Source organism: Aquarana catesbeiana, linkage group LG10 (assembly GCF_042186555.1).
Source record: "Aquarana catesbeiana isolate 2022-GZ linkage group LG10, ASM4218655v1, whole genome shotgun sequence".
Lineage (NCBI taxonomy): Eukaryota > Metazoa > Chordata > Amphibia > Anura > Ranidae > Aquarana > Aquarana catesbeiana.
Window position 1 is genome coordinate 153293802 of NC_133333.1, and position 23042 is coordinate 153316843.

The 23042-nt window shown below is 41.6% G+C and overlaps 1 protein-coding gene across 1 annotated transcript in view; it reads right to left on the minus strand.

Moving 5' to 3' along the window:
- The window catches only part of LOC141110946 (BAR/IMD domain-containing adapter protein 2-like), a 291276-nt gene that overhangs the window by 243068 nt on the left and 25166 nt on the right, over window positions 1-23042 (minus strand). Inside the window, exon 2 of the mRNA XM_073602762.1 lies at window positions 18200-18377. Coding sequence (XP_073458863.1) covers window positions 18200-18377 — 178 coding nt within the window. The remainder of the gene's footprint in view (window positions 1-18199; window positions 18378-23042) is intronic.

The window sequence follows — 23042 nt, forward strand, 5'->3', positions numbered from 1 at the left end:
TGTAAAATCGCTATACATTCCCTGTGATCTGAACTCCAGGCAAAAAGCTATGCACACAACTACGATACATATAAATATGTATTTTCTGTTTTATTTGCCTTGGGGTTTATAATTCATTTGAGACAGTCTTGTGACCCAGAATCACCTGACAGCACAGCCAGGTTCTGGACCTCTCTCTTAGATCACACAGACTGGTCCTGAACTCACTAAAGCATGTTGAGATGTTTGATTAACAATGCTGTACCTAGTAAAAGAGTCCTGGCATTGCCCAGACAAATTGCATTACATACCCTAGTTCTATGTGAAAACTTTTTTAATGACAAGGCTCAATTAAATTGAGCCTGGTAGATCCATCAGGACCAACTTTCACTTCTATTGGTCCAGCGCTATCACACACATCATGAAGGAACTCTGACTGAGTTATAGCTGTGACCTTTGGCAATTGGGAAACTCAGTGGGGAGTTCAAGCCCTTAAGAAATACAGTGCATCCGGAAAGTATTCACAACACTTCACTTTTTCCACATTTTGTTATGCTACAGCTTTATTCCAAAATTGATTAAATTTATTTTTTTCCACGAATGTATTAAAAATAAAAAAACGAAAAAAAAATCACATGTACATAAGTATTCACAGCCTTTGCTCAATACATTGTTGAAGCACATTTGGCACCAAGTCTTTTTGAGTATGATACTACAAGCCCAGCACACCTAGCTTTGGGCAGTTTCTCCCATTCTTCTTTGCAGGACCTCTCAAACCCAGGGCGGCACAGTGGTGTAGTGAGTAGCACTCTCACCTAGCAGTAAGAAGGGTCGCTGGTTCGCATCCCAACCACAACACTACCTGCCTGGAGTTTGCATGTTCTCCCTGTGTCTGCGTGGGTTTCTTCCGGGTACTCCAGTTTCCTCCCACACTCCAAAGACATGCTGGTAGGTTAATTGGATCCTGTCTAAATTGTCCCTAGTATAGGTATGAATGTGAGTTAGGGACCTTAGATTGTAAGCTCCTTGAGGGTATAGGGACTGATGTGAATGTATAATATATATGTAAAGCACTGCGTAAATTGACAGCGCTATATAAGTACTTGAAATAAATAAAAAACTCCATCAGGTTGGATGGGGAGCATTTGTGCACATCTAACTTTTATCAGGGTCAGCTGGTCTGGCTAATTTTGCATACACTAGGCCACAATCTTTAGGCCCAAGGGTACCAATAATTACCTCTGGATAACCTTTTCTTGCTGGACTTTTTTGTACAATTTCTAGTGATTCCCCATGATAAGGCCAAGGCTTGCAGTGTTTGTAAAGTACCTACCCATGATTTAACATGTATTGTTAGCAATTACAACTGTACATTAATAAGGCACATAGTCTGCTGGTACACCATACGCTAGCTGATGTTACAGGGTTTATAAGAAGGAACAGTAGACCTACTTCCATTCAGCTCTTAACCAAATCTTTTTTATTTTGGGACTGTCATCTGTAAATGATTGATCCTCTTTAACAGCTGTGCTTATATCAAGACCTGGCTAGTGGCCTACAAACGATAAGTAAAGTAATAGCTGACTGAGTATTTTTATGGCTCCATGACATGTTGCCCAGAGGAGCCTGGCCTATTCAGTATTTGTAACAAAAAGGGCAGTAGTAAAAATCAGTACATAACATATGGTATGACCTCAATATTCCTGAAGCCTATCAAGAAAAGGCATTGTTCTCAGGCAGCTCTGCTGGGAAAACAAAGCCCCCCATAGGCTGTGATTGATGGGGTCTGTCTAACCAGCACATACTCTGATTAGCAGTACAGAAAACAGTACAATCATCCACAAGCATACATCAGTTCAGAGGTGATCAAACTGTGGGTAAAATCCTAAAATGGGGCTGAAAAAACAAGTTTTGGGGCACAGCGAATGACAGGCTGGCTCTGGTAAGGTCTTGTAAAAGTTAAATACCTCACTAGCAGTATACATTTACAATAACAGGGAATTATGGATAACAAAGAAGCAGTAACAGCCATAGCCATTCAATAGCTTTATCTTAGCAGGATAATTATAGCTGTCGTAATGAGATGAGTAAAATGATGGTACATTGGTTTTCAGTGGCAAGAGCCAAGCTCCTGATAGTTCTTGGTGCAGCGCTGAAAACAAGAGTAAAACAAAAAACCCCCTAGACCTCCTGAGCCCCAACCATCCCTGACCCTTAGCCTACACATCAATAAAGTATATGTACAGTATCTCACAAAAGTGAGTACACCCCTCACATTTTGTAAATAATTTATTATATCTTTTCATGTGACAACACTGAAGAAATGAAACTTTGCTACAATGTGAAGTAGTGAGTATACAGCGTGTATAACAGTGTAAATTTACTGTCCCCTCAAAATAACTCAAGAAACAGCCATTAATGTCTAAACCACTGGAAACAAAAGTGAGTACACCCCTAAGTGAAAATGTCCAAATTGGGCCAAATTAGTCATTTTCCCTCCTCGTTAGTGTTACAAGGTCTCAGGTGTGAATGGGGAGCAGGTGTGTTCGCTCTCAATCTCTCATATTGGTCCCTGGAAGTTTAACATGGCACCTCATGGGAAAGAACTCTCTGAGGATCTGAAAAAAAAAATGGTTGCTCTACATAAAGATGGCCTAGGCTATAAGAAGATTGTCAAGACCCCCAAACTGAGCTGCAGTATGGTGCCCAGACCATACAGCGGTCTAACAGGACAGGTTTCACTCAGAACAGGACTCGCCATGGTCGACCAAAGAAGTTGAGTGCACGTGCTCAGCGTCATATCCAGAGGTTGTCTTTGAGAAACAGACATATGAGTGCTGCCAGCATTGCTGCAGAGGTTGAAGAGGTAGGGGGGTCAGCCTGTCAGTGCTCAGACCATACGCCGCACACTGCATCAAATTGGTCTGCATGGCTGTCATCCCAGAAGGAAGCCTCTTCTAAAGATGATGCACAAGAAAGCCCATAAACAGTTGAAGACAAACAGACTAATGATATGGATTACTGGAACCATGTCCTGTGATCTGATGAGACCAAGATAAACTTATTTAGTTCAGATGGTGTGAATCATGTGTGGGCAGCAACCAGGTAAGGAGTATACAGACAAGTGTATTTTGCCTACAGTCAAGCATGGTGGTGGGAGTGTCATGGTCTACGGCTGCAAGAGTGCTGCCGACACTGAGGAGCTACAGTTCATTGAGGGAACCATGGATGCCAACGTGTACTGTGACATACTGAAGAGCGCATGATCCCCTCCCTTCGAAAACTGGGCCGCAGGGCAGTATTCCAACATGATAATGACCCCAAACACACCTCCAAGATGACCACTGCCTTGCTAAAGAAGCTGAGGGTAAAAGTGATGGACTGGCCAAGCAAGTCTCCAGACCTAAATGCTATTGAGCATCTGTGGGGCATCCTAAAATGGAAGGTGGAGGAGCACAAGGTCTCTAACATCCACCAGGTCTGTGATGTCATCATGGAGGAGTGGAAGAGGACTCCAGTGGCGACCTGTGAAGCTCTGGTGAACTCCATGCCCAAGAGGGTTAAGGCAGTGCTGGAAAATAATGGTGGCCACACAAAATATTGACACTTGGGGCACAATTTGTAAAGTCACTAGGGGTGTACTCACTTTTGTTGCCTGTGGTTTAGACATTAATGGCTGTGTGTTGAGTTATTTTGAGGGGACAGCAAATTTACACTGTTATACAAGCTGTACACTTACTACTTTACATTGTAGCAAAGTGTAATTTCTTCAGTGTTGTCACATGAAAAGATATAATAAAATATTTACAAAAATGTGAGGGGTGTACTCACTTTTGTGAGATACTGTATAAGGAAAACTTTGTTTAGCATTTGGGTAGAAAGGGGAAGGTTTAAAATCCCAGTCAATCTTTTTTTTGCTGTCTGTTTTCCATTGGGGAGATTTGTTTACACTTCCTGCCCTGAAGACACAACAGGAAATGAGAGGAAATCTCTATAAAGTGTGCGGTAGTCATCTCTCAGACAGTTGTCATTGGAACCAAAGTTAAATTGAAAGGTCTACCCTCACCTCTTGTTCTGATGACAGCTGGAAAGTTTTGGATTTACCACAGTGGTCACCAGGACAACTAGAAAAGAGGAATTTCCCTCTTTATCAAAAATTTTTAAAAAAAGTTTCGCTCTACATACATCGTAACGTATAGCTATACCCAATAGGATAAAAAAAAAAAAAAAACAATAGCTTACCCTCCATTAGGATAAGTGAGTTCATTCTCATGTCCTGTAGGCTTTATTTTATATTTTTGTACCTGTTGAACCTGCCAATAACAGTCTCCTGTTCTAGGATGACAAACTAACAAAGCTCACTAAGGTTATTTCTATGCAGGAGCAACATTGTCACCACAGGATGTGCGTTCCTGCAATGGACTTTAGGCTTTATGTTAGTCCTATGCATAAGACCTGCCTACTCCACAGCTTCCAGCTTGCGTACCATCCACCGCATTGACCTGCATGCCCATAGCAAAAAATGGAGCACAGAACCGTAGATGCTAAGTCCAATTAAAAAAACATTTTGTTCAAATATTAGCACATACTCTGTGTGCAGAATAATTCTTAACATGATTTGAAGTTAAAGTACAAGTTCACTTAGTGACTTGTACTGTACATAACTGCCCACCGTCTCCTTAGCACAGCCTGCAAAGTTTCATACTTACCTTGCTCCGTTTACATAGTCAGGTTTGTCCAGCCTTTCTAGCCACAAAGTTCCTTGCCTAAATGTCTTTATAGTGTTCATGCACACTGCGGCCCCATGTACTTTTCTTCATGTCTCAGACCAGGTCTGAGAGATATCTCATTACTTCCTGTCCTTGTGACACCCTCTCAAAAAAGAAGGGATACAGACAGCAATAAAAACTTTTCCTCATGCTGTCCAAAACTGTTTTGGCTGTATATTTATAAAAAAAGGTCTGATCTCAAAAGTTACACAATTACTGTAGATCTCATGCATAAGAGTTGATTTACTAAAAGTGCAGAGTGCAAAATCTGGTGCAGCTCTGCATAGAAACCAATCAGCCTCCAATTTTTTGTCAAAGCTGAACAAGCTGAAGTTAGAAGCTGATTGGCTGCCATGCAGAGCTGTACCAGATTTTGCACTCTCTAGTTTTAGTAACCCCATAGTGTTTCATATTCTAAAAACAATAATAAAGACTGCATTTACCTAAAACATAATAAGAGCACATGTTTTTGCAGGTATATGGGATTTTATGATATTAATTAAAAAGTCGAATATAATACAATTATATATAAAAATATAAATATTTTTTAAAAACTGTCATTTTCAGTTTTTCGGCTAAGTGCATCCTGCATTTTTAGTTTCCATTTCAGCACCAAAATTTCCATTCCTTGCACCTCTAATACTTACCTGCTCTGTTGCAGTGGATTTTCACACAGCAGCCCGGATCCTTCTCTTCTCAGGTCCCATCTCTATGATCCTGGCCCCTCCCTCCTGTTCAGTGCCCCCACAGCAAGCAGCTTGCTATGGGGGCACCTGAGCCGAGTCACAGCTCCCTGTGTCCATTCAGACACGGAGCCCCAACCTGGCCCCGCCCCCTCCCTCTCCTGATTGGCTAGCTAACTTTGATTGACAGCAGCGGCAGCCAATGGCGCTGCTACTCTGTCTCAGCCAATCAGGAGGGAGAATCTCGGAAGGCTGAGACACTCGTGGACATCGCTGGGCAGAGAGGGACCTCAGGTAAGTGTTAGGGGGGCTGCTAAACACAGAAGGTTTTTTTTCTCTTAATGGGTAGGATGCATTAAGAGAAAAAACCTTCTGACTTTACAATCCCTTTAATCACTTCTGTATAGCAAAGTTTAGGAAGACGTATTTATGGCTTAAAATGTATTTAAAACCCAAAAACAAAAATTGATAGAATTGAAGATTACTGGCCCTTGGATGTGGTGACTGCAGTACTTTTTTTTCCACACTTTTTTTTCTTTATTTTAACCTGGTATAGGATAGGGATTGTGCTTTGACTATATAACACTGTATTAGGACTACATAACACCTTCCTCTCTTCCCCATAATCGGGGAGTTGTTTTGTAGTCCAAGGGGATAGCAGAGGACAATGCTAACTGATAACAGACCAGACACAAAGAGTACATAAAAGGTTTCAGTCCATAAGATTTCTGGATGAACAGCTATTTTTTGCACTTGTTGAACAGATATAATACAGGACTTTCAATGGCATATTTAACAGATCAAAAGGGAGCAAAAAGGGCAAACGATTGTTTATGAGTTTACATACACATTAATCTTAACACAATGTTTGTCTTTTATGTCTGGTTACCACTGTGCGAACACTGAAAATGGAATCATATGGCTAAATATGTATGAAATGATTTGAAGGCAGAGTTAATTTTAAACAGCTCTCTTCACATCTGCTATTTGTGGGAACGCTGAGTTTCTCGTTGGCCGGCACCAAGCATCAAATACAGCAAACACCCAGGGATGTAGTGGCCAAGAAGAGGCCCTGGAAGTAAGAACATTTTCAGACACTTCCCAGACAACAATAACACTGCTGTGGCTGGACCTACGTGGTCAGAGCTTGTAAAAGTTGTCAGCAACTTTGTAAATTACATGATTGATCAGTTGTAACTTACAAGAGAATGTATAAGGAATCCTATTATTAATAGCTATGATGTTACTTTTATATTTTAAGCAAACCTGTCTTTACAAAAAAACAGACTCAAAGCAACTCAGTCATGCAAGTGCAGGGATCATAAGGTACTTGTACATACCTTCGGGTTTTCAGTCTGGTCCTCCAGAATGGCTTGAGAGCCCAGCTACCAGAGCCTAATTCAAGTCAGCATTTGCATGAGTTTTTGTACTGATACAAGCGATAAAATCAGATGTTCTTACCACCATTACTTGAAGTTATGGAATTGACCGATTTTTAAAAAATGACTGTCAGTTTGCAGATCAGAAAACTGGAGGTATTTAAGCCCAGCTCTGAGCTAGTGAACAGAGGTACGCCAATCCTCAGAGTGGGACATGTCTGTGCTGGGAAGCTATTATGAATGTGACAGTTTCCTGTACAAGGCTCTACCACCAGCCCCTCTCAACTGTCAGCCTGAAAACTCACCGCCGTAAGCTAAATGTAAACAAAGGGGTCGGGATAGTAGTGATGTCATTATTCATATATGGTAATGCCCTAATTTGGAAAAAGACATTCTCAAAGGGGGCCTAATGGGGATAGAATTCCCATTACCACAACACCTGTTGGGTGGGTTGAGCCCAATGGGGAACTGACAGACTAGTTCCCCATCAGGTCCACCTTGGTTTGATTGACAGTGGATGGCAGTGGGTGGAAATAAAAGTTTCTATTGGACTGAACATCAGCTATGGATCTGCCCACTGCTGTGCGCTGTCAATCAACAGCAAGGTGGACCTGATGGGGAACTAATCCCTCAGTGCCCCATGGCTCTGTCTACCCCACAAAACTCCTCGGTCATGTGCCTGTCTGTAATCAAAAAATTGGAAAACGCACTGGCATGTACAGAGACAGCCGCTGGCAGAGACAGTCAGACACATTGTGCACTAAACAAAATAAACACAATTCTGCTGTGCTAATAATAATACAAACCACATCAATAAACTGAAAAACTTAAGTGAAAAAAAATGTAAATAATAAGCTGTTTAAAATGTGCATAAATGAATCCACAGTCCCCCCGATGAAGTCAATTATGACAAAAAACACGTTGGGCTAACGTTGCAACACTTGCATGCAATCTCTGGAATATCTGGATTAGTTTGCTATTAAGTTATGTATAGTTTACTACTATGTTATGTATACACAGCGCTGTTTTTATGGTGACTAGTGTGAAAAGCCTTGCACTTTTAATAAATGTGTTTTAGGGATTCACACTATGATGGCATATCTGTTTTGATTCTATGAGGAATCTTGTACCATCATCGTGGCCATATATATCCAATTATAATCCTGAGGAACCAGAGGTATCATGTGGAGCAGATGTAATCTGGGTCTCAGCACCAAGCATTAGGATACTGTTTGCAGGGCTATTTGACACTGAAATAGAGTCCATAGATTCTGGTAAGAGTCCATCTAAATACTGGTGATGGCCCACGTGGTGAATATAGAAGTTTTCTGACACTCCTCATCACACATCGGTGGATGTCACTTTTTGATTGGGACTGTGGTTTCATGCATGCGCATTTTAAATGGACTTAGAATTGATATATTTTTTTCACATACGTTTTTAAAGTGATACTAAAGGTTCGTTTTTTATTTTCTAAATATGTTCCTTTAAGGTAGTGTACTGTTGGTTCATTTACCTTTTCCTTTGTTTTCCTTTGTAAATGCTTTTCTTCTGTGTGTGAATTTTCAACTTCCTGTTCCTCCTCTAGAAGCTTGCCCCATCATCCGAGCTGTTCTGGCTGGGGGTTAGTCAGCGTGCTCGCCCCCTTCCTTGGGACTACATCCCTGTGGGGATACGCTGTGTGCGTTCACAGGCACAGGAGGCAGGGGAGCTGCAGGCGTGTCTAAGACGCTGTAGCTCTGCCTTCCGTGCCTTGCTATTGTAATCTGATAGACCATCTCAGCACAGCCCCGCCTTTATTCCCCCTACTCCGCCCCCTTTTTTTGCTCAAGTGGAAGGGTGGCTCAGGTTCGTTGTCACACAGCGAAAAAGCGGCACTGTGCATGCGCGATGCCGCTAAGCATTAAGAGAATTGTAGTTCCTTTGAAGCCATGACGTTGCTGCAGAGCACGCTTGAAAACCCGGCAGTTGAGGAGAACATACAGAGAGGAAAGGAGGAAGTGCTGATAAAGCCTATTTATGTAACAGGTAAATAAAAAATTTCGGCAGAAATAACAGCTAGATTCATGATCTATATAGCATATAGATCAGATATTGCCAAAAAAAAAATAGCTTTACAACCCCTTTAAGTTTATTATTGTGGTTTGCATTATTATTAGTACAGCAGAATTTTGTTTATTGTGTTATGTGCCTGTCTGTGTGATGGGCACAGTGGTCAAAGAGGGAGCACATTGAGCAAGGAGCATCCAATATGGACACTCCGACTACAGATCCATGTATCTGTTTCTGTTTCTGGCAGGTAAATTAATTTGGTGCAAAGACTGAACTCAAAAGTGTATCTAGAAGGACACCTTACTTGATTCTTCCCCAGTGTCTTCTAATTCCTTCCCTCAATCTCTAGTGGTATACCTATTTCAAAGAATGGCTAGACGCATTTAGTAGACATCAATATACATTCTCCCAGTCTGAGCAAAAGAGCTATTGCTTTTTGTGATATTTATGCCCTGAATTTATAGTTTGCACCCCTATGTAGTCATCCAAAAAATGGTTCTAATTAATCAGCCAATCAGAAATCAGTTTTCATTATTCTAATCTTTATTATCTTGATTAAGTTATAACACATTTTAATATAAAAGACAATGTGCAAAGCCCAGCACCTCTACGTAATCAAGCAAAGGTTATATTGAACACATAACATTATTAATTAGAATCACTATCATGGGTAACCTTGCGGGCGCGCTCCCGAGTCATTCATTCGGTGTTCATAGAAGGCGAATGTATGACTCTGCCCCACCCCCCTGGGTCATTCGATTTGATTGACAGCTGCGGGAGCCAATGACTGCTCTGCTATCAATCCATCCAATCAGGACCCGAGACACCGGCTTTTGCTGGTGTGCTCGTCTCCAAGACGAGATAGAGAGGGTACAGGTAAGTAAAACAGGGGCTGGGGGGGGGGGGGGGGCTGCAGCATTACAGGAAGTTTTTCACCTCAATGCATAGAATGAAAACCTCAACGGTTTACAACCCCCTTAATCGTTAAATAATTGTGATCTCGATTCAACCCCTCCCAAGATCTCTATGCAGAATTTCCCGATTCATTCATGTAAGTGTAGAGAGTTCTCTGTTCACTCAGCTGTCAAAAGAAAAAAATGGGGCTAGTCTGCCAAGTTTATCACAACATTGTCTGTGCTGGTAGATAATGATAAACATTGTAACTTTTAGTTCTTTGATCAAAGGAATGAACTTCGTCTGACATGAGGGAAGCTTAACCACTTAAAGACTAAACCTTTTTCTGACACTTGTTTCTTACAAAGTTAAAATCAGTATTTTTTGCTAAAAAATTACTTGGAACCTCCAAACATTATATATATATATATATATATATATATATATATATATATATATATATATTTTTTTAGCAGAGACCCTAGGGAATAAAATGGTGATTGTTGCAATATTTTATGTCACACTGTATTTGCGCAGTGGTCTTTCAAATGCAATTTTTTGGAAAAAAATACACTTCAATGATTTAAAAAAAAAAACATAAAGTTAGCCCAATTTTATTGTATAATGTGAAAGATGATGTTACGCCGCGAGAATCGTGATCTTTATTCTTAGCCAGAATCGTGCAGCTCTAGTGACTACCTATGTTTACATACCAATGCAAATAATCAATTAACCGCTTCAATACCGGGCACTTTTACTCCCTTCCTGCCCAGGCCAGTTATCAGCTTTCAGTGCTGTCACACTCTGAATGACAATTGCGCAGTCATACACTGTACCCATATGACATTTTTATCATTTTTTTTACACAAATAGAGTTTTCTTTTGGTAGTATTTAATCCTTGCTGGGTTTTTCATTTTTTTCTAGAAAAACGACCGAAAATTTTGAAAGAAAAAAGAAAAATTTCCTTAGTCTCTGTCAGAAAATTTTGTAAACAAGTAATTTTTTCTCCTTCACTGATGTGCGCTGATGAGGCTGCACTGATAAGGTGGCACTTATGGGCACTGATGAGGTGGCACTAATGAGGAGGCAGTAATATGCAACACTGATGGGCACTGATAGGCAGCACTGATATGCAGCACTGATAGGCGGCACTGATAGGTGGCACATATGGGCAATGATAGGTGGCACGGATAGGCGGCACTGATAAGCAGGCACTGATGGCCACTGATAAGAAGGCACTGACTGGCATTTCTGATAGGCATCACTGATGGGCACAAAGTGGCATCACTGATGGGCACAGATTGGCATCACCAATGGGCACCGACTGCCATCACTGCTGGACACTGTTGGGGCTGCACAGATAATCAGGGCACTGATTATCTATACAGGTCTCCCTTGTGAAGAGATGCCGCTGATCGGCTCTCCTCTTCTCATACTCTGTCAGTGTGAAGCCAGGAGAGCCAATAAACAGCATTTCCGAGTTCACATTGGTAAAGAGCCGCGTCATGTGACGTCGTCCCAGAACGAGAGAGGATTCTGCCCACCGTCATTTGTCTATACGGCAAGTGGGAGGAGGTTAAAGCTGGCCATACACTAATACAGGGGTGTCCAACATTTTGACTCTCTAGGGCCACATTGGAAGAAGAGAAATTGTTTTGGGTCACACATTAAAAAAAAGAAACAATAAGGCCCCATTCATACTTTGAAAAAGAGGGGGGAAGGTTGGGACTTTGAATGAGGTGCGCATGATGCAGCCCAATCACACTCACAGAGGTGCAAACATATGTATTTTTATTAAGGACCAATGATCAACATGGCATAAAAACGCATTGCATACATTAACAATAAAAAAATTGCATATAGACAATAAATCTATGTATATAGGTTTTGCTCCACTGTGTCGTGCCTGCGTGACGCTGAGGGGGAGCTGACGTTTAATGCTGGGGCTGCATCTCACTCCCTGCTTCATGGTATTCAGACATGGTACTGATATAACCTATGCAACCCTGATCCTCTCCCATCTATGTGGCTTCAAACATCACATGCATTTTTCAAGGTAATCTTCCAGGTGCTTTTTTCAATCACCTTGGTGATATCTGCAGCTTATATCATCTCGTTTTTTGTTACTTGTATCATCATAGATACATTTTATATATTTCCTACATTATAGAAGTCCCCTCCACTGCAGGGTGTTGGTGTGTGCAGTCCGGTGTTCCTCGTTGAGGTCCCCCTCTCAGCTCCCGGGCCAGGCTCCATGGCTCACCCCTGGCTTTGTTTTGTCGCACGGTCCCAATTTTGGCTATCGTGTGAGTAACCCTTTTTGGCATGGCCCATTATGCCCAAATTTCCCCCTTTTCTGCTGATCTTGTTAGACCCTGAAACTATATTGCTTTTCATACATTTTTTTATAGAATTTAGATGCATCTGGCTCCTGAAGAGTGGATTGAAGTCCATGAAACGCAGTGTCGGGCCTACCTTTGATGCACCAAACACACATTGACCAATTTTCAGATGTTTTTTACTTCACATGACTTTTATCTTGCTTGGGGGATTAAGATGCATAATTGTATCTACCCATGTCCTATGGTTGTATATACATAGATTTATTGTCTATATGCGATTTTTTTATGTTTAATGTATGCAATGCGTTTTTATGCCATGTTGATCATTGGTCCTTAATAAAAAATACATATGTTTGCACCTCTGTGAGTGTGATTGGGCTCCATCATGCGCACCTCATTCAAAGTCCCAACCTTCCCCCCTCTTTTTCATGATATTAAGGATGGGGGCGCAAACTTTCCCTTGCGTCCCATTTAAAGTCCTAAGTTCGCTTTGCCCCCTCATTGCTTCCATTCATACTTTGTGATTTTAAATTGCGCCAATCACATCACGTGAAGCTGTCACCCAGAAGAAGCTATTGCTCCTTTTTGGGTGACAAGCTTTGAGCGATGTGTTTTGCTGTGATTGTCACATGATTCTGTCACGTGTCAATCGCATCAAAATCGCACAGCATTTCAGGTGCCATTAAGAATGAATGGCACCCAAACATGCGTGGTGTGCTTTGCCTCGATTCCAGTGCAATTTGGAATTGCAGGCAGAATTGCAGGCAGAATTGCAGCGATTCTGCCCGCAATTAAAAATTGCAAACTGTGCATGGGGCCTATGGATAAATGATGAGCAGAAAAAGTAGGATAGATGATTGGATTTTTATGTGCCATGTGTCCAGGCTGTGTGTGTACAGAGCAGGGATAGGAGACAGCTAGGCATGGTGTCAGGGGGAAAGGGAGGGTTGAGGGCAGGGGGCATTGGAGGTGGCGCAGCCCACCTCAGCACCCCCCCTAGATCCACTTACTTGGCTGGTGCTAGATAATGGGAGTCCCTGCATGTGCCACCAGTGTTATTGCATCCCCTCAGACGTTCCTGGGCCCTGCTTGTCTTGTCTGCTGCGGGTGCTATGCCAAACACGGCTTTCCCAGCATTCCTCCAGATGTGAACATTCATAGCCGCAAGTTTACAATTTTGTGTTGGGCTGCATGCATAGCCCTCTTGGGCCACAGGTTGGACACCCCTGCACTAATAGATTTCTTTTGTTCAGCCAACTAACTGAATAACAGAAATCACTAGATTCTGCCAACCACACAAACAGCATGGATGGTTGAATTCCCTGCCGGGTTCATGTATTCTGACAGTCAGTAGCACCAGCTCTCAGAATACCTGATCAGGGCCTGCAATTCATTGGCTGTAGGTGCTGTCTGGTTGACAATTTCCAGCAACCAACTTTTGATGAGATGGTAGGACGACCCACTCTTAGAACTTCTCATTCAGGGGAATCAACCAAAATTCTAACAGTGTACGGCCAGCTTAGGGTATTTAATGGTATTAAACCCAAAACCCAAATTTTAACAAATTGCAGCTTATGAATCATCAGATGTGGTGGCTGCACTCGTTTTATTTTTTAGGCCCTCTGTTTAGGCCCTCAAATGGTGAGCTGGCCAGCAACATACCCCATCTATTGGAATACCTCTGCTCTGGATGAATGAGCACAGGGGGGCAGATTTGGCCAGCAGCATTCTTAGTCTGGGAGGAGGGATGTGTTAGAAGTACTACCAGATTTAGATACTCTAACAAATTGAAGCCAAACTCCAGCTAACACGTTTTAAGCAATTACTGTAAAAGATCATTTCCTTTTGGGATAAAGGTTTTACATAAATGATGAATAAAACCTGATTATTGTAAGCACCCCTGTCAGCTCAAAATGGTTTGCCTCATTCCTCTACTTGCTACATCTAAAGGACAGCTTATTCGGTTTACACAACAACAGTCTTACTGGCTGTATTAGGTGAAAAAAAGGAATAAAAGTGTAAAAATGAAAACAAATCCATCTACCACGTCTAAAAACTGGTAAGCTACAATATAATAAATGTTTGCTTTTGGGTGTACAACATAATGCACTTTATGATTTTCTAACGCAAACCATGCACACTTTTTTCATGCAATCAACCATTTAATTTAGTTGCTTCAATGAATGGGATGTCTACAGTAATCATTTGATGTAGCACAAATGCTAAATTCACCTTCCTCAGAGTTACCACTTTCATTGTCAAAAGTTTATTAATAAAAAAAAAAAAAAAACAGCTTCAGCCGATTGATCGTGTCATACATGTGATCAGTCTGCATACCATCAAAGATTTTCAACCCACCCAATCACTTTTTTCTTTGATCCTACAAATTTGGTCTGAAGAAATCAACATGGGAGTGAAAAGGGATTGCTAAAGATGATCAGAATATCAAAGTAATCTTTTTACTGAACATTTGGATCAATAAGTGTATGGCCAGTATCTAATAACCCTCCATCTATCAATAAACTATGTCACTGAAGTCATTCAACACAAAGTTTTTGACCAGGGAAATATGGGATAAGCTAGATACCAGGTATTAGCAAGCTTTGCTCTAGTTTTTAAACTTGATACTGTTTCTTTTTTGTTTTGTTTTTCTTTTGTTTGTTTATTTTTAATGCTGCTCTGCTCTTTGCATACCAACAATGTATCAAATGTTTTTACAACAGGTATCAATGAACTAGAATGCGATTTCATTTGTTGCCATTAGGCAGACTGAGAATCAGACTTTGAGGACATGTCACAGAGGAGCGATATGTGCATCAATCAATACTACACCAGCAATGTATTACATTTTATAAAAAATTGCCATTAAGCATTTAGCTAGAATGCTGTTTCCTTTGCCGCCAATACGCACAGAAACACATCAAACACCCAACTTTAGAAAAAGTCTCAGGCCTGTTATGACTCTGATGAGCAATCCACATTCAGATTTCGGTGCCACCTCCATTCACTTGAATGGGTCATGTTCGTGGCGGTACTGCTTGCTGAGTGTGACAGGAGCAATCATTTTTTCCATAGACATGAAACAAATCATCGTGACCGTACCATGAAAACACCCCCACCCACTGCCTTTGCAGCTTAAAGTGTTGGTTTTCATGCCCCCCTTTAACCGCAAGTCCAAACAAACTCTAAGTCAATGGTCTCCAAACTGTGGCCTGGGGGCCAGATGTCACCCTTTGCTTGCTCTGGGGCACTATCCCATCAAGGAGCACCCTCTACTGACACCATCAATGGGGCACTATTCTTCTCATTGATATCAACAACGGAGCACTATTCCTCCCATTAAAAACAATGATGGGGCACTGATGCCAAGGCATTTTCTACTCCTACTGGCCACAGCCGTGCCCCCCCTAAAGCCTGAAGGACAGTTAGCTGGCCCTTTGCTTAGAAGGTTTGAAGATCCCTGCTCTAAGTGTTTAAGCTTGCCCCCATTTTATTTTTTAAACCTTTTTATCTGAGTATGCAGTAGATCTAAGTTTGTCCCACACATGATCCAGAATCTGGATGTACAAATGCATCAGTCAAAGGTTTAAAAACAGAATTTAAGCATTTAGTTAGAGAGCAGAAAAGGTTTTTTAAACTTTTTGTCAACTTTTCTCCTTACTGTGGTCAAAAAGAAACATTGATTTATCCCCACTAACCATTAAACAGTCAAACCAATGTTCCAAAAACTAGTAGTGTATGGTCAGCTATAGAATCAGGCTCTGACAGTGGCAGTTAGCTATTGCATTTCATTTACTACTATTTGAACACTCAGACAACAGAAAAAGTCTAGGTGTTCCATTGAGTCTGTCCCTATTATTTTAACCTTTGTGTCTGAGTATACAGTAGATCTATGTTTGTCCCAAGCATGATGAGCCAGAATCTGGCTGTGGTGGTGAGCTATATGTGAATCAAAGTGGAGTCTATACATTTACACTAAATATTATACAGCTATATATTTAATGCGTTAAGGACAGAAGATAGGGAGTTAGCTAGAATACTATTTAATATTTTCCCATTGGGCAGAAGGAGAATGTGGCTGTGGTGGTGAGTTGTATGTGAAGAGTATATACATTTACACCACAGAGTATACCAGTAATGTATTCAGTGGTTTTATAGCAGATAACAGCTAGTATGCAATTTCATTTATTACCATTAGACAGGCTGAGAATCAGGCTGTGAGAACATTTCACAGACAGTAGTGGTAATCTTATATGTTGCATCAATCAAAGCGAAGTGTATACATGTACATCACAGAGCATACCAGCATTGCAATAAATGGTTTTACAGCAGTTAGCTAGAATGATTTTTCATTTACTAGCATTAAGTAGAAGGAGGATCTGGCTGTGGTGGTGAGCTGTACATACATCAATCAAAGCAGAGTATCTACATTTACACTACACAATATAAAGCAATGTATTTAATGGTTTAAGGACAGCAGATAGTCATTTAGCTGGAATGATATCTCATTTACTAGTATTAGGCAGAAGGAGGATCTGGCTATGGTGGTGAGCTGTACATTCATTAATCAAAGCAGAATATGTACAATTATACCACAGAGTATACCAGCATTATATTAAATCGTTTTACAGAAGTTAGCTGGAAAGATGTTTGATTTACTAGCTTTGGACAGAAGGAAGATCTGGCTGTGGTGGTGAGATGTCCATGTATCAGTCAAAGCAGCGTATCTACTTTTGCACTACAGAGTATACAGCAATGTATTTAGTGGTTTAAGGACAGAAGATAGTAATTTAGCTGGAATATCTAATTTACTAACATTAGACAGAAGGAGGATCTGGCTGTGGCGGTGAGCTCTACCATACATCAATCAAAGCAGAGTTTCTACATTTACACCACAGAGTATACAGCAATGTGCAGCAGATAGTCATTTAGCTGGAATGATAGTTAATTTACTAACATTAGACAGAAGAAGGATTTGGCTGTGGTAGTGAGCTGTACATGCATCAGTAAAAGCACATTTACATCACAGAGTATACCAGCATTATATTAAATAGTTTTACAGCAGATAGCTGGAATGATGTTTCATTTGCTAACATTAGGTAGACGGATGATCTGGTTGTGGTGGTGAGCTGTACAAGGATCAATGAAAGCAGACTATCTACATTTACACCACAGAGTATACAGTAATGTATATAATGGTTTAGGGACAGCAGATAGTCATTTAGCTGGAATGATATCTAATTTACTAACATTAGACAGAAGGAGGATCTGGCTGTGGTGGTGAGTTGTACATGCATCAATCAAAGCAGAGAATCACATTTACAACACAGAGTAAACCAGCAATATATATATTATTTTTACAGCAGATAGCTGGGATGATGTTTCATTTACTAACATTAGGTAGAAGGAGGACCTGGCTGTGGTGGTGAGCTCTACATGCATCAGTCAAAGCAGAGTATCTCCATTTACACCACAGAGTATACAGCAATGTATTTAATAGTCATTTAGCTAAACTACGATTTCATTTAATAACATTAGACAGAAGGGCGATCTGGCTATGGTGGTGAGCTGTACATGCATCAATTAAAGCAGAGTATGCACATTTACACCACTGAGTATACCAGCATTATATTAGTTTTACATCTGATAGCTTGAATTGAATATATTTACTAGCATTGGGTAGAAGGGTGATCTGGCTGTGGTGGTGAACTCTACATGCACCCCTCAAAGCAGAGTATGTACATTTACACCACAGAGTATACAGCAATGTATTTAATCGGATATGGACAGCAGATAGTCATTTAGCTAAACTACTATTTCATTTACTAACATTAGGTAGAAGGAAGATCTGGCTGTGGTGGTGAATTTTACATGCATCAATCAAAGCAGAGTATCTCCATTTACACTTCAGAGTACACAGCAATGTATTACAGCAGATAGTTGGAAGCATATTTCATTAGCATTATGCAGAGGGAGGATCTGGCTTTGTTGGCGAGCTGTGCATACATCAATCAGAACAATACACAGATCTTTACACAACACTGGGGTCTTCTAATATCAGCTCCCAGCAAAATCAATGCTATCCTTGTAGAATACTTACTTTGTACACATTCTCTGTCAGTCTGTTCACCTCATCGGACCTGGACATGGTGCTGGGCTGGTCTCTGCTGCTTACATGGAAGTTGTAGAATCCAGCTTTGGGGGATGGCTCCCTCCCTGGAGATGTGGAGACAGAAGGTATCCCTGTGATGCTGCGCTGGCTTGGGGGGAGAGGTAGCCTGGGGAGGAAACAGGATGGGAGGGAGAACACAACCTCAGACAAAAGTTCTGTGCTCAGGATAAAAAAAAAAAAAAAAAAACTTCCAGCCAATCAGGATCGCCCTCTGCTGTCACCCAGCTAACGTGCCCCAGTGTAAGGGGAGGGGTCTGCCTGACAGAAGGGGAGGGGCCTTCATGTAGACATCTGGGAGACACTATAGAAGGGGCTCTATAACCTCCCTGGTCTCTTTCATCTTCCCCAATGTGAGGACACCCCTCTGTATAGTATGATCCTGTAACCTGCACACAGCACTGATGAATGGAGCTGTGTTCTCATTACTATGAATGGACTATTCTAGAGGAGCTTTCCTGTCCAATGTCAATGATTGGGAATATACAGACACATAGATTGGAGGTCTCAGGCACTATGTGTGCACAAGGTGTTCCTACATCATGAGGCTGATTACAGGATGTATTTGTTATACACTTCCTGGGACTGCGGGACATTTTTTTTTTTTTACTAATGCCACTTCTGGTGGAGTAGATCATACATCATAAGGTCCGTTCACACAGGCTTTTCTGCAGGAACGCAGGTTCTTGTTAGCAGAGCTGGGAGAAGATCTTGCAGAAAATACGCATCCTAAAGTACTCGCATTTAGATGCGTACAGCGTTTTAATGTGCACGATTCTTCTTTCATTCAAACGAATGGAGTGGCACATTTCTGGATGTATGCGTTTAGATGCATTTAGGTGCATTCATGCCTAAAATCTGCAGATCTGTGTGGTCCTGGATGCAGAGGTGTCCTACTTTTTTTTGCCTAGCTAACCACAGCGCACATTTTTGCAGATAGGCGCAGCTGTGTGTATGGGCTCATTGATTACCGTACTGTGCATTTAGAGTGCCCAAACTTTTATGCCCTGTACACACGGTCTGATTTTCCGACCGAAAATTCGACCGTGTGTGGGCTCCTTCACACATTTTCCATCGGAATTTCCGACACACAAAGTTTGAGAGCAGGCTATAAAATTTTCCGACAACAAAATCCGTTGTCGGAAATTCCGATCGTGTGTACACAAATCCGACGTACAAAGTGCCACGCATGCTCAGAATAAATTAAGAGACGAAAACTGTTGGCTACTGCCCCGTTTATAGTCCCGATGTACGTGTTTTACGTCACCGCGTTTAGAACGATCGGATTTTTTCCGACAACTTTGTGTGACCGTGTGTATGCAAGACAAGTTTGAGCCAACATCCGTCGGAAAAAAATGTACAATGTATATGTAAAGCACTGCGTAAATTGACAGCGCTATATAAGTACCTTAATAATAATAATAATTAAAGTGGATGTAAACCCTTTACAACCACTTTAAACTGCAGGCAAGCCTATAATTAGGCTTGCCTGTATCTACACTGGATATCCCTGTATTTGCATGTGCCGACGTCATGCGGCACATGCGCACTTAAGCCAACAGAAGCAACGGCACGTACGTGGATTTTTTCTATGCATACTAGCTCATTATTCCTTTATCTTGCAGGGTGTGTTTTTATTTTTTTATTTTTTTTGCAGGAGGGTTTACTTCCTCTTTAATCACTACTATGGCTAAGTCTAAAGTGATATTAAAGGTTCTTTTTTTATTTTTTTTTTTAAATAAGAAATATTTGCTACTTACTTGCTCTGTACAGTGGTTTTGCACAGAGCAGCCCCAATCCTCCTCTTCTTGGGCCCCCTGTTGGCGCTCCTGGCCCCTTCTTTTTGACCAGTGCCCCCAATAGCAAGCCACTTACTATGGGGGCACTGGGGCATGCTCACTCCTGAGCACCGCTCTATGCATCCATTAGATACATTAGTCGTGGCTCGACTTCACCCCAGCTCTTTCCTTATTGGCTCACTGGCTGTGATTGATAGAAGTGGGAGCCAATGGCTCCCGCTGCTGTCTCAGCCGATGAGGAGAGAGAGACCCAGGACAGCCGAGGCTCTTGTGCATAATGCTGAGAGGGGGCTGCAGGGGAAGCAGCACACAGAAGGTCAAGTGGTTAAAGGTGTAGTAGTGAGCTTGCAAGGATAATAATTATAGCTGCATTCACTATAAGCCTCATGATGTTAACATCTGAGTGCAAAATACACAATTTTCATGGATTTTTATTGTTGTTTCTGGATAACATAATTACTGGCGTGTAAGTGCTATGGGAGTCCTGCATATAAAGCAGACATCTTTCAGAAGTGGCGAGGAGTTGAGACCACTGTCAGGTTTTTATTGCTGTCTGTGTCCCCATCAGGGAGATTTACCAGTGTCACCAGTTATAAAAATGAGGATGCATCCACATTTTTGAGTTGGCACCAGAACAGGAATAAAGGGGAGTTTTTCCAATGAGGACATTTGTTCCTGTGACAGCTGTCTAAGGGGGGATTTCCTTTACATTGGAAAGATATCCTCTCACTTCCTGTTATGTCTATAGGACAGAAAGTAAAGGGGAATCTCCCCAATGAGACAAATATGGCACACAAAAAAAACCTGACAGTGTTTTAAATCCTTCTCTACTTTTTCCAGTGAAAAAAAGTTTTATCTTTAGTTATACTTTAACCACTTGAAGATCGGCATGTTAAAGTGGAAGAAATGCCTAGCACTAACTATTTTGAAAATACCCAATCCCCCCCTAACACAAATCCTCTACCCCCACCCCTCCTTATACAAATCCTCCCCCCTCCTTCTAGCACAAAACCTCCCCCACCAAATCCCTCCTCCCAGCACAACCCCCCCCATACCCCCGTCTAGAACAAATCCTCCCCCAATTCCCCCCCCATCTAAAATCCTCTCCCCCTTCTGCTTGCGCAACCCCCCCCCCCCCATCCCCCTCCAAGCGCAAAGCCTCTTCCCTCCCTAATCCACCTTCTATTACAAATCCCCCCTCCCACAAATATCCTCTCCCCCTTCTGGCAAAAATCCCCTCCCCTAGCACAACCCCCCCACTCCCAACACAAATCCTTTATTCCCCCCGCATTCCCCTTCCCAGCATAAATCCCCTCAACACAGCACAAATCTTTATTAGATCCCCCTTTCCCCAGGTCAAATAACCCCCTCTGTATTGATTCATGTTTAATTTAAAGTAATATTTCCTGTATACTTATTGTGGGTGTCAAACTGTTTTTATACCTAAAGTGGTGTGTATGGTGGGTGTTGGTCTGTAAATATAGCAATGCTTGACTTACCATGCTTATACAGTAGTACAGTGGAACCTTGGTTAACGAGTAACGCGGTTACGATTTTGAAAGATGAGCAGCTTTTTTTTTTTTTTTTTTTTTTAAATTCTGACTCAGTTTGCGAGTGTTGTCCCGCAAAACTAGCAGAATTCAAGCTAATGTGGTGTGCAGTACCACATTTGGCCAGAGGTGCGGGTGGCGCTGGTGACACTCAAAGCAGTTCGGAGCCGTTCGGGAATACTTGGAATCACTCGGAAATACTCCGTTCCTGGGTGTTTCCGAGCCTTTCCAATTCTTTCCAAGTTTAACCGAGCTGTCCCCGAGTATTTCTGAGGCTCTCCGGCGCCCCCCAACCTCTGGCCACATGTGGTATTGCATGCAATAGAAGTCAATGCGAAACAAATTATCTTCGTTTCCATTGACTTCTATGGGGAAACTCGCTTTGTTATGCGAGTGCTTTGGATTACAAGCATTCTCCTGGAACGGAATATGCTTGTAATCCAAGGTTCCACTGTATTGCTTTTTAGATTTCATGAAACTCTCACAAAGGCTTTAACATGTCAATGTAAATTCAAAAGTCAGTCTCAATCTTTTTAATTCTGCAGCTTTCAATAAAATAAGACTTGGTGATCCCGCCTAAAAGGTCCTTATTCAAGCACATCTTGTTATAGGGTGATATAACTGCCACCTAATTGTGCTTGCAGTATCACCTATCATGAGTGCCTATGATGAAGACTACAAGTGGCTGTGCCAACATTGTGCAGGTATGTCTCATCATTGTAAAACAGTTAATGAGCAATGATGTGTAGCCAACACTGAAGCACATGCATATAGAAAGGAAATGGCTGAAGGAAGTGATCAGCAGCACTGAAATATCAAAAAGAATAAAAAGGGTGAAAACAGAATTATATGATAGAAAAATGGCTATTGTGTATAATAATATATTATTCTAAACAGTGTTTTAGCAAATTTAATCTGCCAAACTTGCGTAGATTTTTTTTTGTTTCAGGCTGTTTAAAAAAAATCTAACAAATTGCTCCATCCACACTAAACAATGCAGATAGACAAATCTCCCGCTACTGTATGGGTATTGTATTCCGAAAGTGAGCACCAGGGGCTGTCAGAATACCTGACCGGTGGCTGCATCTGATTGGATGGTGAGTTATAAATAGCATACTAATGTAGGCAATATGCAAAGCGGATTTCTTTCCTGCAACCACGATTTTCTCCATCGACACAGATAGTGTTAATAGGGGACTCCCTCCTGCTGAGCCATAGTATTCTCCCAGTGGGAGTGCGGGGGAAGCCGTCCCCACCGGGAGAAGACAGTGAATATTGCTAAAGGTTAGATCAGCCGCTAGCGATAATCGCATGCAAAAGCCATTCAATTGATCAACTTGGTACATTCAGCCTGCCCATGCATGGTTCAAATCTTAGCCGACTCCTGCTGAACCAGCTGAGATTCATACTGTCTATGGCCGGCCA